Genomic DNA, 16,992 nt, shown 5'->3' with positions numbered 1-16,992 from the left:
TTCTATAAGATAATAGAACTTAGAACGAACCCTTTAAACGTTTCACAAGGATGTGTCGGTGCATGCTAACAGATGTGTAAATGCTTAACGTTTGGGACCGCATGTGTTAGCAGCGACACCTAGCTGCAGTACGTAGCAAAACTAGTCAGAGTTGTTTTGAGGAAGGTGGAAACGTGGTCAGTCTTGAATAAAACATTTGTTTGTGTATGAGGACCCTTGTCATACAGTATTGTCAACAAAACTGTGCTTCCTAACATTGGGTAGGAAACAGCATTTTCATCACGAACAACCAACTTTGTCCCATTCTGTGGACTTCGTAATGTTATCTTTTTTTGACATTTTATTGTAAATGAACATAGGAGTGTCACATTGCAATTAACTAGAATTCCACTGCCTTATACCTTCACCAAATAATGTTAACCTATGATACAAATGACATATTAGAAGTGTTTGTAATTGGTTGTGCAAAAAAGTCCTCATTTGCTTACGTTATATCATTTGATTATCTTCCCATTCTTCTTCAAGATTATTCTCGTATGTCCACATCACTTAGGCCATGTTGATTTGATTATATGGATGACATCCTCTGGGAATCCAAAAACTGATGCGAGCGTGCGAAAAAATAATAAGTGTGGCAATAAAAACTATTGCCATGGCAACGGTTTTATTGTTTATAAGAATTAATTATTGTTGTTGTAGGTGTGTTGTATTTGTGTTCTGTCCTTTTGTCTAACTGTATGTATGAAGATTGTTTTATGTGATGGATGTTTGTAGGGCATTGCTGTTAAAAACAAAGTTGATCTCTTATGATGAGTGACCTATCATAAATGTTTCTCATTGATTATACAAATGGGGTCCTCATTTGAATAAGACGTATCAGTAAATCTCCCCTACCTAACAATGTATTCACGGAAAAAATGTTTTAGCAAAGAAAGCTATAATTGTAGCATTTTCTCATAAATTATGTAAATGAGACCCTAATTTGCATGACTTACCTCCGCATGTTCAACTTAACGTACATGTTGCTACCAAATGTCGCAAGAATGGAGTTTTTGTTTTAACAATTTTGTAACAATTTCTCATTAATTATGTAGATTAGGTAACAATTTGCAAAATTGATGTTTATCGATATTTGTCTCTTTTCTAGTTGCATATGGCATGTTTAACTGCCCTAGTAGTAATGAAATACTGTGGCTTCATAAACGTTGCTCATTAATTATGCATATTAGCCCCTGAATTGCATAATTAACATTTAATTATGTAAGGCATCTCTGAAGCTATCTACATTCCAAATATCATGAAGATCGATCAACCCATTCCCGAGTTATTCCCCTCTAAAGGGATGATGCAACTACACATGCCTGTAGAAGAATTCCTGACATTCACGAGATTTTGGGAATTCTTGTCAAACGGTCGCAATCTATAGGGCTTATTCACGTGACGTCATCACCCCTTGCTCCCGTGCGCCGCCATCTTGGGGTCCATGCGCTACACAGTACAGCGATGTACAGCGTGGGTCTCCAAGTGTCCGAAGAAAGTGAAGTGGGTTGCACGATGTTTGACTATACAAAGGGTCTGCAACCTTAAATCTTATTTTCACTACATAAATCGGGTGGAAATTGCCCATTTTTCCATTTATCAGTGAGGGAAAGTTTGACCCACTCCGGGTCCCCGCCTGAGCACGGCAACAGTGACAGTGGAGTATCAGTTGATAGTGAATTTTGTGGGTGAGCTGTGACGTTGTTGTTCACAGACACTGTGATAGCCATTATTAACGTTAAATGTTGTACTTTTGTTTCATAGAAATTCTTCACAGAACCTGGGAATATGTTCTTCCTATCATTTCTTGGCTTCGCTGTTTGTGCGGCTCTATTTTGTCCTTCCTGCTTTAGTGGAGTGTAGGTCCATGTACATGTATTTACGTTGTGCCGGAGTAGGTACCCAGTCGACCGTCGTTGAAAGTTACCTGACCCATCGTTCAGATACAAAATTTGTACTACACACATTCGTTCTGAAAATTCTACCAGTAAGATGAGCTCTACTTATGACAGAAACCCACATTTGTTTCCGAGTCGTAGCACTAGTACATTCGTACATGACTTCGTTCCCGTCCCGTCCCGGCTTTGCTTGAAACGCGAAACAAACTTAACTGTTACCCGATGTGTGTAGGCTTTACCAGTGCTAGACCAACATCCCACCACAAGATAGCACACCCTGATTATGAACCTAAACGTTTTGAAGGGAAATTGTGCGTTGCATAAGAAATACTTTCAATTTTTACGGAGAGTTGCATGGCGAGCCGCTGTGAGCCGCGCTCAAAGTGGACCCCAAAATGGCCGACTTCGCTCGTTGCCATGGCGTCCGGAGGGTGGATCACGTGACTGAATAAGCCCTATACTATTAGGCGTCGCCATAAAGTTTAAAAAAAAAATTAACTCCATTATGAAATCAAATTAAAGTGGTCAGACAGGTTGAACATATGACTGAACACACAGAATATAGTATAGCGAACAATAGATTCTTCATATTTGTTCTTTCACATATTCTTTGACCTTGTAATGTTCTATGACATTCATATACGTTTTCCGATATTTATTTTTGCAACCAACGGCATATATTTTCTTATTCTGATGAATCTGCTTTGTACGATTTAAAGTATGGTTGAAAACCTTTTTTTTTTAATTTCGGAAACGGCCGAAAATTGATGCGCGCGCGGATGTCATCCATATAATCAAATCAACATGGCCTTATGTAAATAAAGTACTAATTTGCATATTCATATTTAACGATGTGCCGATAAGTAGTGAGCGCGCGGATGTCATCCATAAAATTAAATCAGTGTGGCCCATGGAAATAGTGGGATGGACGTGAGAATGAAGACATAACAACATTAACAGTTTTATGAGCAGCTAGGATTCAGACATACATGTATATATAAACTGTCATCCAGTCTTATCATGGTTCGATCGGATTTCAGCTCTTCGGAGCCCGGGGCAGAAAGCCTTTCCGTCACTGGGGTAGTCTTGGGCACCTGTTAAGTCTTAGGCTTCCTAGTTTTTAAGCGATAGACCAATCCCAATAGGAATGCACATGTTTGACGGGCGTACATGCAGCCACTCTCCCATTGGTCGAAAAGCTAATTACTGTGCTCTCATTGGTTGAACTACTAATTGTATAATGGTATCCAGGATCGATCTTTCGGTCAACCACCTGTAACGTTATCTTATTCACAGTCTTATCGCTTGGCTCTGTGATTCGTCCGCCTCATTTTCTGCTAGTTTGAAAAAAAAAAAAAGATACTGTAACACGTAACTGTTAATACCATTCAGAAAATAAATCGATCTTGGATGCTCATATTTTGGCTGAAGACAAAATAAATTCATATTTTGCTTTAAAGAAAGTCGTCAGCTTGCCTTCCTCTTCCATAGTGCAGTACACCGTGGTACAATTGTGCCTCCTTGCGGAAGATATCAAAACTGCAGCCTTGGTGTCCAATGACCCACCGGAAGTAAAAGCTTCCTATGCATTTCTCTGGCTACTCGACACGGCAGAATTTCTTCTTGGTTCGGGAGAGCACATCCGAGTATTTAAGGGTGACCGTTGCGTCGTTAGATTCTTTGAGGTAAGGTTGGTATTGCGTTAGACCGTTGCGTTGATTTTATCTGCTATATTTAATAGTATAATATTCTATACTCTGCTTGTTCCCTTTGTGTACTGTAACGTTAGCATGTTGCCGACCAGCTTCTCTGTCAACTCGTGAACTACTTCAGATATACTGCACTGGTAAAGTAGTGCTTCCGGAATGCTTAAAACTCCATCCGTCCTGCTCTCGCAATGTTTGAAGCCCCTCTGTCTTGTTGTCCTACTGCCCCCTCCCCCCCCCCCCCCCCTCTGTACGGCTGTCCCAATGCTTCAAACCCCCATGCCCCCCCGTCCTGCTGTCCCAAATTTAATATGTTTTATTATTTTTGATGCGCGCAGGACTCAGTGTCTACTAGTACTTACATAAACTGTGACGTAATATGGATTTTATTTTTTACTTCAGAATCCTAAAAAAATATATTATCCATTGGAACCAAAGTTTTGGTCTCCTTTAATAGATTAGAACAGCTTAGGGAGCTCTGGGCAGCTTCAGCCCACTCTGACACTTTATGACATGATGATCTTATCGCTGTATCTATTCTTTTTTGCAGGATAAAGAGTTACTGTGGTCTTCCCTGGCTCAGTGGAGTTGAACTTGAAGCTTTTTGTTTTTACCAAACATGTCAGATGTCGAGTGTCCCAGTAATGAAGACTCAGATGAAGAGAAGAACGAAGAAAACCTTAATATCAAGGAGGAACCGTATGACCCTGACTTTGACGGCCCAAAACATTGTGCTCGAAACACATCCTTTGTAGCAGGACAACGTACGGAGACAACCCTGGGAAAGAGTTCTCTACGTGACGACCCTAACAGAACTAGTAATACAAATAATACAGGCACCACAGAAGCACAGGGTGAACAAAGTGCCTCGTCTGGAGAAGCCTTAAACAGCAACACTTTCCCGGTGCTTTCTAAGGTCAAATCAGAACCAGGTTCAGAACCAGAAAAGTATGAAACTGTTTGCGCCAAACCTAAGGCAGAGCCAAAGACCCCAGACTATAATGCTATCCTAAGCTCTTCTCCGCCATACTCTGTTGTAGATGGTAACACTGACAATCGAGCCAGACCTTGCAGAGATGGGGTACAGATGGTAGGGGGCGCAACTCCCAGCATCAAACAAAAAACTGTGGAAGACAATGATGATGATGATTATGATGGTTGTGACACTGAAATCCCATCCTTGTCCGGAGAAGCCTTAAACAGCAACACTTTCCCAGTGCTTTCTAAGGTCAAATCAGAACCAGGTTCAGAACCAGAAAAGTATGAAACTGTTTGTGCTAAACCCAAGGAGAAGCCAAATACTCCAGACTATAATAATGTTATCCTCAGCTGTGCTCTGCTGTACTCTACTATGCATGGTAACACTGGCAATCGAGCGGGACCTTGCAGTGATGGTGTGCAGGGGGTAGGGGGTGCAACACCCAGCATCAAACAAAAAACTGTGGAAGACAATGACGACCCGACTCTTTGTAAAGCACAAAAACACCATGATGATGATGATGATGGTGGTTGTGACACTCAACCCCCATCATTTGGAGCCGAGTGCCAAGATGAAGAACAAGCTCCATTCAAGAGGTGGACCGTTACATCATCACATCTTGTGCCTGTAGGTGAAACACATAAAACCCAAACAAGTTTGGTACGAAAAAACATTGACCATGGTGCCCAGTCGTCAAGAAGGGACAAAGATGAAGAGGATGTCAATCAGTCCTCCATGCAGGCAAGAAGTGGGACTTCACGTGACCTTCGCGTGTCCTTGCCGGGACAGGTCAAACGAGGTCATCAAGAGTCTGCTGTTGGTGTCAATAAAAGGCAAAAACAAACGAATGACACCACACTGGAGGGTACCATTGTCAAGCAGGAGTGTAAAGATGTAGGCAATGCAGAGATAAGTAAGGTTGCCTCTAACAAAGAAACAGCTATGACGTGCGATCTCTGCTCATCAACTTTTGCCAGCAAGATTCTGTTAGAGAATCACCAGTGTAGGGAAGTCGTCTACTTCTGCAAGATTTGTTCCTTGGAAAGCAACAGACCGCGCCCGCCCGTCCTTATGCCGCTCTCCGAAGCTGAAGAACATTTCTACCTGCACTTTCATCAGTGGTTAGCGAGCGAAAAGATTGAGTCAGCAGTTACTAGTACTACTAAGGATGGCACCCAGATATATTCTAGTAAATTTGGAACAAGGAAACACACCAGGCCGGGTAGCCAGAAATCGTTCAACTTCCAGTGTCGGCTCCCCGAAGAGCTACAAGGGAAAACGTTGTTAATAAACCGCAAGGAGGTGGATCTACTCAAGGGTCTTTACATTGGGACTTTTCTCTCCGAAGGGGACAGTCGGTTTCAGTGTGGTTTATGTTATTCAAACTTCAGTTGTATGCGTGGTAGAGCACAGCACGTTTCCAAAGTTCACTTGGAATACAAGACCCGAAACTGTGGGGGGACAGAGTGCGAGAAGCTATCATACTCGACGTGTCATCAAGCCAAGCTTCTGCGTCACATGTTTGCGGTGCACTGTGACTTAGTGATCGCACCGTCTCCATCTCTAAAGTGTAAATTCTGTGCGATGCAGTTTTGTGACAGAACGGACTTGGAGTGGCACTTCTACCATCACATGCAACCACCCGTGAACCTGAGATCAGACGCTGAGAAATCTTTGCTGGGTCTACCGCCAAAGTCCAAAGATGCTAGTGGTAGTATGGCTCAGTTTAAATGCACCATGTGCACTTTTGAATCTATCCAAAGTGCAAAGGTCCAACTGTACACAGCTGCTGAGGCACGTGACCACTTAGCCTGGCACTGGCTGACTCAACTTCCACCAGAAATCCGGAAGAGTCCAAACATTTTGAACTTCGATACAGACTCAGACGCCATCCAACGCTTGTACATGATCCCGCATGCTCCCAAAGCAAATATCACTTGCGAGTTTTGTGGTCAGACTTTTACTGCAAATATATATAGCACGCACACACACATGATGCGCTGGCACAAAGATTACATCACAAAACCGTACCTCTGCATGTCTCCAGAGTGCAAACATCTACAGTTTATAAGGAAACAGGACTTCTTCGGTCACATGTTCTCGCATCATGTCAGCGTTATCAAACGGGAGACATTCGTGTTTTTGTGCCAGATCTGTGAGAAGACGTTTGAGAACCGAAGTCAGAATGAATGGCATTGCTATGTCCATAGTGTTAGGAGGGCAGTTTCATCGAGCAAGGGGAAAGCAAAATGAACAGTTGAGATTGTCTACCTTTACTTATGCTAGGGGTGCCACTGTAAACAGTGTCAGAGGCTAGAGCTCTGTATGAGTATAATCAATACTATAGGTTTAAGGTAGATGCCACATGTTCGTGTCAGTAAACTATAACATAGCATAGATTGCCATAGAATAACACTCTTGCAAGTCCTGAGTCAAAGAGAATCTATGTACTGACTATAGATACAGATACAGAAGCTGGTGTGTTACGTCGAAGGGCGGTTATACCGGCTATGTAGATACAGATACAGAAGCTGATGTGTTACGCCGAGGAGTGGTTATACCAGTTAGGTCTACGTCACATTTCCAAACCGGGACCCAGCCGGGCTGTTCGTGGAAACGAAAAAGAGAAATGTATACAGTAGAAATATTCAGAAATAATGCCCACAACTATTTTCTTTACGTCTTGTGTAGTTTGTTTTCTTTTATATCATACTTTTCGTTCCCGAAAGCTGCCCGGCCGGGCCCCGGTTTGGAAATGTGACGTAGGCATTATATAGATACAGATACAGGCACAGAAGATGGTATGTTACACCGTAGGGTGGTTATACTGGCTATATACATATATAGATACAAACGATTATACCAGGTGAGTAGATACAGATACAGGCATAGAGATGTTCTTGAATGTAGCAATCAATTCTGTTGTCTACTCCAATGTCAGTCGTCACGAAATACAATGGAATAAAGATTGGCCATTTTTACTTCCTTTAATGCGTTTTCTTTGGGTATTTTTTTCAATGGCACATATGTAGCTCCTATTTGGTTGTGTTGTATTAACCGCATCAGACAGAAACGCACCAGTTATGTATTGAAGATTGCAAGCTGCATATCTGGACATATGTATTTGATACACCCACACCGGGAAGGTCCCCTACTCTTTTCGATAATTGTGGTGAGTTCTTTCAAGGACGTTATATGTCTGATAGAATGTCCTTGGTTCTTTTAATGTTCTCGAGCTGTAGCTCTCCTCGAACATGGGACCTACATTTAACGTCCTATACGAAAGGACTGCCCTAACCAAGCTAGGTACGTGAGGAAAAATCTTATCATTTGGAGATCTTATCCAGACATAGCAAATATCAAGACAACCCGCATAGGACTTCATGAGTGATCGCCTTTTCATCAGGCCACAGCAAGTAAACTTTATGGATGACATCCTCTGCAGACTGCAAAAATATTGCGATAGGGCGAAAAAAAAACAAGATGGGTGAAAAAAAACAAGATGGCTACATTTTCAAAAATAGGCACCATAAAGTTGTGATGAATGTTGTAAAGAGAATTAAAGGGACAAAACATGGTATCAGAGCCAACAAGGCATTCATTCCTGTATTCAAGACATGAACTGGTGTGGTAAAAGTGACACTAGGGTGGTAAACTGGCATCACCAACATAGTTGGTAACCACTCATGGCTTCCATATTGGTGTCACTTTTACAACTATCCAATAAGTTTCATTTCTACAACTACAGTCCTGGGTACCTCGCAAGTGTCACATCTACAAATACAATTATTAGGCTACAACACAACATATTTGCTCATCTGGGTACTTATCGTCATGTTGGCCATCCCTTGTTTTTTTTTCTGAAATCAGGCGAAAATTAATGCGCGCGCTGATGTAATCCATAAAATTTACTTGCGGTGGCCTTACCGCCACAAAGACACGTACACACTATCGCCACTCCATTGCCAAAATACTAGTAAGGCTATGTTGATTTGGTAGTATGGGCTACATAAACTGGGAACCATCACATGCAACCGACCGTGAGCTTTCGAACAGACGCTGGGAAACCGAAACCGGGTTGGCCGCATAAGGATTTAAAGTCCAAAGATGCTAGTGGTAGTAAGGCTCAGTTTAAATGCACCATGTGCACTTTTGAATCTATCCAAAGTTCAAAGGTCCAACTGTACACAGCTGCTGAGGCACGTGACCACTTAGCCTGGCACTGGCTGACTCAACTTCCACCAGAAATCCGGAAGAGTCCAAACATTTTGAACTTCGAGATAAGCTCAGACTCCATCCAACGCTTGTACATGATCCCGCATGCTCCCAAAGCAAATATCACTTGCGAGTTTTGTGGTCAGACTTTTACTGCAAGTAGCACGCACACACATATGACACACTGGCACAGAGATTACATCAGGAAACCTCACCGCTGCATGTCTCCAGAGTGCAAACATCTACAGTTTATAAGGAAACAGGACTTCTTCGGTCACATGTTCTCGCAGCACGTCAGCGTTATCAAACGGGAGACATTCATGTTTTTGTGCCAGATCTGTGGGAAGACGTTTCAGAACCGAAGTCAGGTGGAATGGCATTGCTATGTGCACAGAGTTAGGCCAGCAGTATCATCCAGGAAGGGGAATGCAAAATGAACAATTGACTCAACTTGGTAATAAACACATTGTATCCAAAACCCATATATCCAAAACCTGTAAACACAGACCTGTTGTAACTGCTGTATCGAAGCACCTAGTATTATCTGATACTAGAGTATAGCAATAGGTTGAATAAACACGGCTCACAAATAGCAATTGAATTGGTTTGGCTCTTAGTTACCTCCATGAAATGTCATGGAGGTTATATTTTACCGTGTTTGTCCGTATGTCTGTGTGTAAACAAGATAACTCAAGAATGGCTCGGTGGATTGATTTCATACTTGGTGTGTTGGTAGTGTGTGATGAAAGCTGGAATTGATTAGATTTTGGCCCCCCTAGCGGCTTCCCTTGGTACTGCAGTGCAACTTCCGGGTTTGCTATCTCATGTTCTGAACAAGCTATGGTCACGGTTTGGGGTGTTAGGTAGCTCTTGTGCTCAGGAATTATTGACATAAGTTTGGGCCCCCTACTAGTATCGTCTATTTATGGGATAGCAGGGGTTTTTTTGTCAAAAACGTCTGAAGACGATAACTCAAGAAGGGAACAACGGATTTTCATGTAGGTACCTTAAACAATGTTGTACAAAATGACATACTAATTATGCAAAATAAGAGTACATTTGCATAATTAATTTGAATATTCTGTCGTAGCAGTTTAAGTTCCTCATTACCACTTATTTGCATAATCTATGTAAAAATTGCAAAACCTCTATGATTATTGATGGGAATTTTATTATTGTGACATGTGTACGTTAGTCAATGATGAACAACACCATGCATAAATTATGTTAATTGCATTAAATTTACAAAAGCTCTAAATTTTCATGGAGGTTTGAGGTCGCCGAACTCTAGTTTCTTATAAGATAATAGAACTTAGAAACCAAACCGTCTAAACGTTTCACAAGAATGTGTCGGTGCATGCTAACATACGTGTACTGCTTTACGTTTGGGGCGACACCTAGCTGCAGTGTGTAGCAGAAGTAGTCAGAATTGCCCTGAGGAAGGACGAAACTTTGGTCTTGAATAAAACGCTTGTGTATGAGGACCCTTGTACAGTATTATCAACAAAACTGTGCTTCCTAACATTGAGTAGGAAACAGCATTTTCATCACGAACAACCAACTTTGCCCCATTCTGTGGACTTCGTAATATTATCTTTTTTGACATTCTGTTGTAAATGAACATAATGAATAGGCGTGTCACAATTCAGTAGAGTTCCACGGCCTCATACCTTTACCAAATAATGTTAACCTATGATACGAATGACATATTATAAATGTTTCTAATTGGTTGTGCAAAAAAGTCCTCATTTGCTAAGTTACTGTAAATGCAGAAACTTTCGCGGTGGTTTTATGTTCGCGGTTTTCGCGGTGGCCGCTTCAACACGAATTTAAAACCACCGCGAACATTTTTCCATAGCAGTAAGAGACTACAGTGCATGTTGCTACCGCAAACTTAAAACCACCGCGAAAAGTCCTTTTTCCCGCTACCGCAAAATTAAATCCCCGCAAACTTCAATGCATTTACAGTATATCATTTGATTATCTTCGCATTTTTCTTCAAGATTATTCCAGCATGTCCTCATCACCAAGGACATGTTGATTTGATTATGTGGATGACATCCTCTGGGAATCCAAAAACTGATGCGAGCGTGCGAATAAATAAAAAGTTTGATAAAAAAGAAAGTTGCTTCCATTATGAAATCAAAGTGGTCAGGAAGGTTGAACAAACGACTGGATAGACAGAATATAGTATACCGAACAATAGATTCTTCATTTTTGTTCTTTCACATCTTCTTTGACCTTGTAATGTTCTATGATATTAATATACGTTTTACGATATTTATTTTTGCAATCGGCATATATTTTCTTATTCTGATGAATCTGCTTTGTACGATTTAAAGTAGGGTTGAAAACCTGTTTTTATTTTGGAAACGGCCGAAAATTGATGCGCCCGCGGATGTCATCCATATAATCAAATCAACATGGCCTTATGCAAATGCAGTACTGATTTGCATATTCATATTGAACGATGTGCCGATAAGCAGTAAGCGTGCGGATGCCATCCATAAAATTAAATCAGTGTGGCCCATGGAAATAGTGGGATGGACGTGAAAATGAAGACATAACAAGAGTTTCATAGGAAGGATTCAGACATGTAGTAACTAGCATCCAGGCTTGTCATGGTTCGATCACTTTCTGTCACTGGGGTAGTCTTGGGCACCTGGTAAGTTTTAAGCTTCTCAGTACTAGTTTTTAAGCGATCGACCAATCCCAATAGGAATGCAAATGTTTGACGGACGTACATGCTGTCACTCTCCCATTGGTCGAACAGCTAATTACTGTACTCTCATTGGTTGAACTACTAATTGTATAATGGTATCCAGGATCGATCTTTCGGTCAACCACCTGTATCTTATTCGCAGTCTTATCGTTTGGCTCTGTGATTCGTCCGCCTAATTTTCTGCTAGTTTGAAAAAAAAAATACACGTAACTGTTAATACCATTCAGAAAATAAATCGATCCTGGATGCTCATATTTTGGCATGAAGACAAAATAAATTCATATTTTGCTTTAAAGAAAGTCGTCAGCTTGTCTTCCTCTTCCACATTATACAGATTTTACACTGTGGATCACTTGTGCCTCCTTGCGGAAGATATCAAAACTGCAGCCTTGGTGTCCAATGACCCACCGGAAGTAAAAGCTTCCTGTGCATTTCTCTGGCTACTCGACACGGCAGAATTTCTTCTTGGTTCGGGAGAGCACATCCGAGTATTTAAGGGTGACCTTTGCGTCGTTAGATTCTTGAAGGTAAGGTTGGTATTGCGTTAGACCGTTGCGTTGATTTAATCTGCAATATTAGTATAATATTCTATACTCTGCTTGTTCCCTTTGTGTAACGTTAGCATGTTGCCGACCAGCTTCTCTGTCAACTCGTGAACTACTTCAGATATACTGCACTAGTAATTTGTAGTGCTTCCGGAATGCTCCAAAGCTCCATCTGTCCTGCTCTCGCAATGTTTCAAGCCCCCTCTGTCTTGGTGTCCTACTGCCTCAACCCCCCCCCCCTCTCTGTACTGCTGTCCCAATGCTTCAACCACCCCCCCCCCCAACCCGTAGTGCCCCCCCCCCCCCCCGCTTCAACCCAACCACCCCACCCCACACCCTGTCCTGCAGCAGTGCTAATACTTCAAACCCCCTCACCATGAATTGTATTGAACTATATATATATACAGGCTAAGACTGCTAATGATTTACAGAAAGGGTGCTTGAGTTTAGGACAATACTGTTTGATGCGCACAGGACTAGTGACTACTAGTACTTACATAAACTGTGACGTAATATGGATTTTATTTTTTTACTTCAGAATCCTAAAAAAATATATTATCCATTGGAACCAAAGTTTTGGTCTCCTTTAATAGATTAGAACAGCTTAAAAAAGGGAGCTCTGGGCAGCTTCAGCCCAGACACTTTATGACATGATGATCTTATATCTCTTTTTTTTGCAGGATAAAGAGTTTCTGTGGCCTTCCCTGGCTGTGGAGTTGAACTTGAAGCTTTGTGTTTCTACCAAACATGTCAGATGTCGAGTGTCCCAGTAAAGACTCAGATGGAAAGAAGAACGAAGAAAACCTTAATATCAAGGAGGAACCGTATGACCCTTACTTTGACAGCCCAAACCATCATGCTCAAAACACATCCCTTGTAGCAGGACAATGTGAGGAGACAACCCTGGGAAAGAGTTCTCTCTGTGACGACCCTAACAGAACCAGTAATACAAAAAGAAGCACGGAAGCAGAGTGTGAGCGAAGTGCCTCGTCTGTAGAAGCCTCAAACAGCAACACTTTCCCTGTGCTTCCGAAGGTCAAATCAGAACCGGGTTTAGAACCAGAAAAGTATGAAACTGTTTGCGCCAAACCTAAGGCAGAGCCAAATACCCCAGACTATAATGCTATCCTAAGGTCTTCCCCACCATACTCTGTTGTAGATGGTAACACTGACAATCAAGCCGGACCTTGCAGAGATGGTGTGCAGATGGTAGGGGGCTCAACTCCCAGCATCAAACAAAAAACTGTGGAAGACAATGACGACCCGACTCTTTGTAAAGCGCAAAAACACCATGATGATGATGATGGTGGTTGTGACAGTGAACCCCCATCATTTGGAGCCGAGTGCCAAGATGAAGAACAAGCTCCATTCAAGAGGTGGACCGTTACATCATCCTATCTTGTGCCTGAAAGGGAATACAAGAGCCATAAAACTCAAACAAGTTTGGTACGAAAAAACCTTGACCATGGCGCCCAGTCATCAAGAAGGGACAAAGATGAACAGGATGTCAATCTGTCCTCCATGGAGGCAGGAAGCGGGGCGTCATGTGACCTTCACATGTCCTTGGGACGGGTCAAACGAGGTCATCAAGAATCTGCTGTTGGTGTTAGTAAAAGGCAAAAACAAGGGAAAGTCACCACACTGGAGGGTACCATTGTCAAGCAGAAGCGTGATGATAAAGACAATGAAGAGATGAGTGGTAGTAAGGTTGTGTCTAACAACGCGATGTCTATGATGTGTGACCTCTGCTCGTCAACTTTTGCCAGCAAGATTCTGTTAGAGAATCACCAGTGTAGGGAAGTCGTCTACTTCTGCAAGATTTGTTCCTTGGAAAGCAACAGACAGTGCCCGCCCATCCTGATGCCGCTCCCCGAAGCTGAACGACATTTCTACCTGCACTTCCATCCGTGGTTGGCGGGCGAAAAGATTGAGTCAGCAGTTACGACGAAGGATGTGACCCAGATATATCCTAGTAAATTTGGAACAAGCAAACTCACCAGGCCGAGTAGCCAGATATCGTTCAACTTCCAGTGTCGTCTTCCTGAAGAGCTACAAGGGAAAACGTTGTTAATAAACCGCAAGGAGGTGGATCTACTGAAGGGTATTTACATTGGGACTTTTCTCTCCAAAGGAGACAGTCAGTTTCAGTGTGGTTTATGTGATGCAAACTTCAGTTGTATGGGTGGTAGAGCGGGACACGTTTCCAACGTTCACTTGGAAAAGAAGAACCGAAACTGTGGCGGGACAGAGTGCGAGAAGATATCACACTCGACGTTCCATCATGCCAAGCTTCTGCATCACATGTTTGCGGCACACTGTGACTTAGTGATGGCACCGTCGCCGTATCTGGAGTGTAAATTCTGTGCGATGCAGTTTCGTGACAGAAGGGATTTGGAGTGGCACTTCTACCATCACATGCAACCACCCGTGAACCTGAGATCAGTGAGAACAGACGCTGAGAAATCTTTGCTGGGTCTACCGCCGAAGTCCAAAGATGCTAGTGGTAGTATGGCTCAGCTTAAATGCACCATGTGCAGTTATGAATCTGTAATCAGTGCAAAGGTGAAACTGTACACAGCTGCTGAGGCACGCGACCACTTAGCCTGGCACTGGCTGACTCAACTTCCACCAGAAATCCGGAAGAGTCCAAACGTTTTGAACTTTGAGACAGACTCAGACGCCATCCAATGCTTGTACATGATCCCGCTTGCTCCGAAAGCGATGATCACTTGCGAGTTTTGTGGTCAGACTTTTACTGCAAATAGCACACACGCACATATGACTTACTGGCACAAAGATAATTACGTCACAAAACCGTACCACTGCATGTATCCAGAGTGCAAACATCTACAGTTTATAAGGAAACGGGACTTCTTCGGTCACATGTTCTCGCAGCATGTCAGCATTATCAAACGGGAGACATTCGTGTTTTTGTGCCAGATCTGCGGGAAGACGTTTCAGAACCGAAGTAAGGTGGAATGGCATTGCTATGTGCACAGAGTTAGGCCGGCAGTATCATCCAGTAAGGGGAATGCAAAATGAACAGTTGAGATTGTCTACCCTTGCTTATGCTGGGGGTGCCACCGTACACAGCGTCAGAGGCTAGAGCTGTGTATGAGTATAATCAATAGGTAGATGTCACATATTCGTGTCAGTAAACTATAACATAGCATAGAATAACACTTTTGCAAGGCCTGAGTCAAAGAGAATCTATGTATATACTGGCTGGATAGATACAGATACAGAAGCTGGTGTATTACGCCAAAGGGCAGTTATGGTTCCGGGTCGGAGTTCAAATCTGACGGGAGTTGGCGGAAGGGTGGTGTAATAGGCCGGAAGTGCGCTGTTGTCTCCCTAACTTTTGCTCCCTATTGCTTGGTGATCGTTATAGCTGAGCATAGATTTGTCGTATTTTCTGAAAAGCCCGTGGGTTGTATTGTTTTTGTGCGAGGAGTAGTTGGTCGGCCAGCAAAACCATTTTTGTATTAGTCCGCTGCAACGATGATGCGGTTTTTTCGCCTGATGACCCAAATAGCGGCGTTTTTCATGCGATTTCGAAGAAATGACGTCATCGGAGATTACAAAAAAGTTATCACATGGAATTTTTTTATTTTCATTTTACACAAACATGAAGAATTTAGCTTCTCTACCACGTAGGCCGTTATCCTGGGAAAATTCGTTTTTTCAAAGCAGCTTCGATCAAAAAAGTGTTAAAAAATGATAGTTTTCGGGTCCAAAATTAAAATTTTACTACATATTCTTACAAAAATATAGAGGCAACAGACGGTACCAATAGGTTTGTCGGAAAGAGGCAGTAAACAGCTTTCCGCCATATTGATTAAGTTTCGCGTCCTACGTTTACTAGCGGAACTGTAGCCCTTCGGCCTGAGGCTGCCCGCCAACTTCCGAAATCGTAAAAGAAACTCCGGTCCGATACCTTATACCAGCTACGTAGATACGTACAGATACAGAAGCTGGTGTGTTATGCCGAGGAGTGGTTATACCAGTTATATAGATACAGATACAGATACAGGCACAGAAGATGGTATGTTTCACCGAAGGGTGGTTATACTGTCTATATACTAGTACAAAATGATACAAACGATTATACCAGGCGAGTAGATACAGATACAGGCATAGAGATGTTCTTGAATGTAGCAATCAATTCTGTTGTCTACTTCTATGTCAGTTGTCACGAAATACAATGAAACAAAGATTGGACGTTTTTACTTCCTTAAAGGCGTTTTCATTTAGGGTATTTTTTTGAGTGGCACATAGCTCCTATTTGGTTGTGTTGTATTAACCGCATCAGACAAAAACGCACCAGGTTTGTATTGAAGAGTGCAGGCTGCATAATCTCCAAGCAGATCCTACGGTAGCATGAGACAGTATCAAAAGCTGCCAGAGGAGTGAAGCCGGCTTAGGAGTGTGTTTTACTACCGGGGGTAAAGCACGCTCGTAAAATAATTAGCACATGGCAACAGGGTGGGGCAGTGACACCATTGTTGAATAGAAATGCTCATCCCTGTTTCAGTGGAGGCAGATCCCTGGTAGCAAAACACAGTCCTAAGCCGGCTTCACTCCTCTGGCAGCTTTTGATGCTGTCTTATGCTACCATGGGATCTGCTTGGAGATTACAAGCTACGTATCCGGACATATGTATTTGATACACCCACACCGGGAAGGTCCCCTACTCTTTTCGACAATGGTTGTGGTTGTTTATTTTAATGTTCTCGAGATGTATCTCTCCTCGAACATGGGAACTACATTTATCGAACTATACGAAGGACTGCGCTAACCAAGGCTAGGTACTCATTTTCACCTGAGTGAAGCGAGGGAAAATCATTTCATTTTGAGATCTTATCAAGACATACCAAATATCAAGACA

General features: G+C 42.4%; 1 protein-coding gene across 4 annotated transcripts; it reads left to right on the top strand.

Moving 5' to 3' along the window:
* Positions 1 to 3,419: 3,419 nt before the first annotated feature.
* Positions 3,420 to 15,411, top strand: LOC118423231. 4 transcript variants are annotated; one of them, XM_035831299.1, is made up of 4 exons: positions 3,425 to 3,622; positions 4,194 to 4,517; positions 4,830 to 5,230; positions 13,493 to 15,410. In XM_035831299.1, exons 2-4 carry the CDS (start codon positions 4,263 to 4,265, stop codon positions 15,144 to 15,146), a joined length of 2,310 nt encoding a protein of 769 aa, XP_035687192.1. In that variant the 5' UTR covers positions 3,425 to 3,622; positions 4,194 to 4,262; the 3' UTR covers positions 15,147 to 15,410. The 4 variants fall into 4 exon arrangements, with proteins under 4 accessions (XP_035687191.1, XP_035687192.1, XP_035687194.1 ...); XM_035831298.1 differs by having other exon boundaries at positions 3,420 to 3,622; positions 4,194 to 5,230; positions 13,493 to 15,411; XM_035831300.1 differs by lacking the exons at positions 3,425 to 3,622; positions 4,194 to 4,517; positions 4,830 to 5,230 and adding exons at positions 11,340 to 11,502; positions 11,894 to 12,086 and having other exon boundaries at positions 12,785 to 15,408.
* Positions 15,412 to 16,992: the final 1,581 nt, after the last annotated feature.

The sequence above is a fragment of the Branchiostoma floridae genome, chromosome 9, assembly GCF_000003815.2.
Source record: "Branchiostoma floridae strain S238N-H82 chromosome 9, Bfl_VNyyK, whole genome shotgun sequence".
Lineage (NCBI taxonomy): Eukaryota > Metazoa > Chordata > Leptocardii > Amphioxiformes > Branchiostomatidae > Branchiostoma > Branchiostoma floridae.
This window is presented reverse-complemented; position numbering and strand designations above follow the sequence as displayed.

Coding starts and splice junctions, on each gene's coding strand:
- LOC118423231 (XM_035831298.1), top strand. CDS start 4,263: ATGTCAGATGTCGAGTGTCCCAGTAATGAAGACTCAGATGAAGAGAAG. Junction 5,231..13,492: donor TTCAAGAGGTGGACCGTTAC/ATCATCACATCT, acceptor GTGGACCGTTAC/ATCATCCTATCTTGTGCCTG.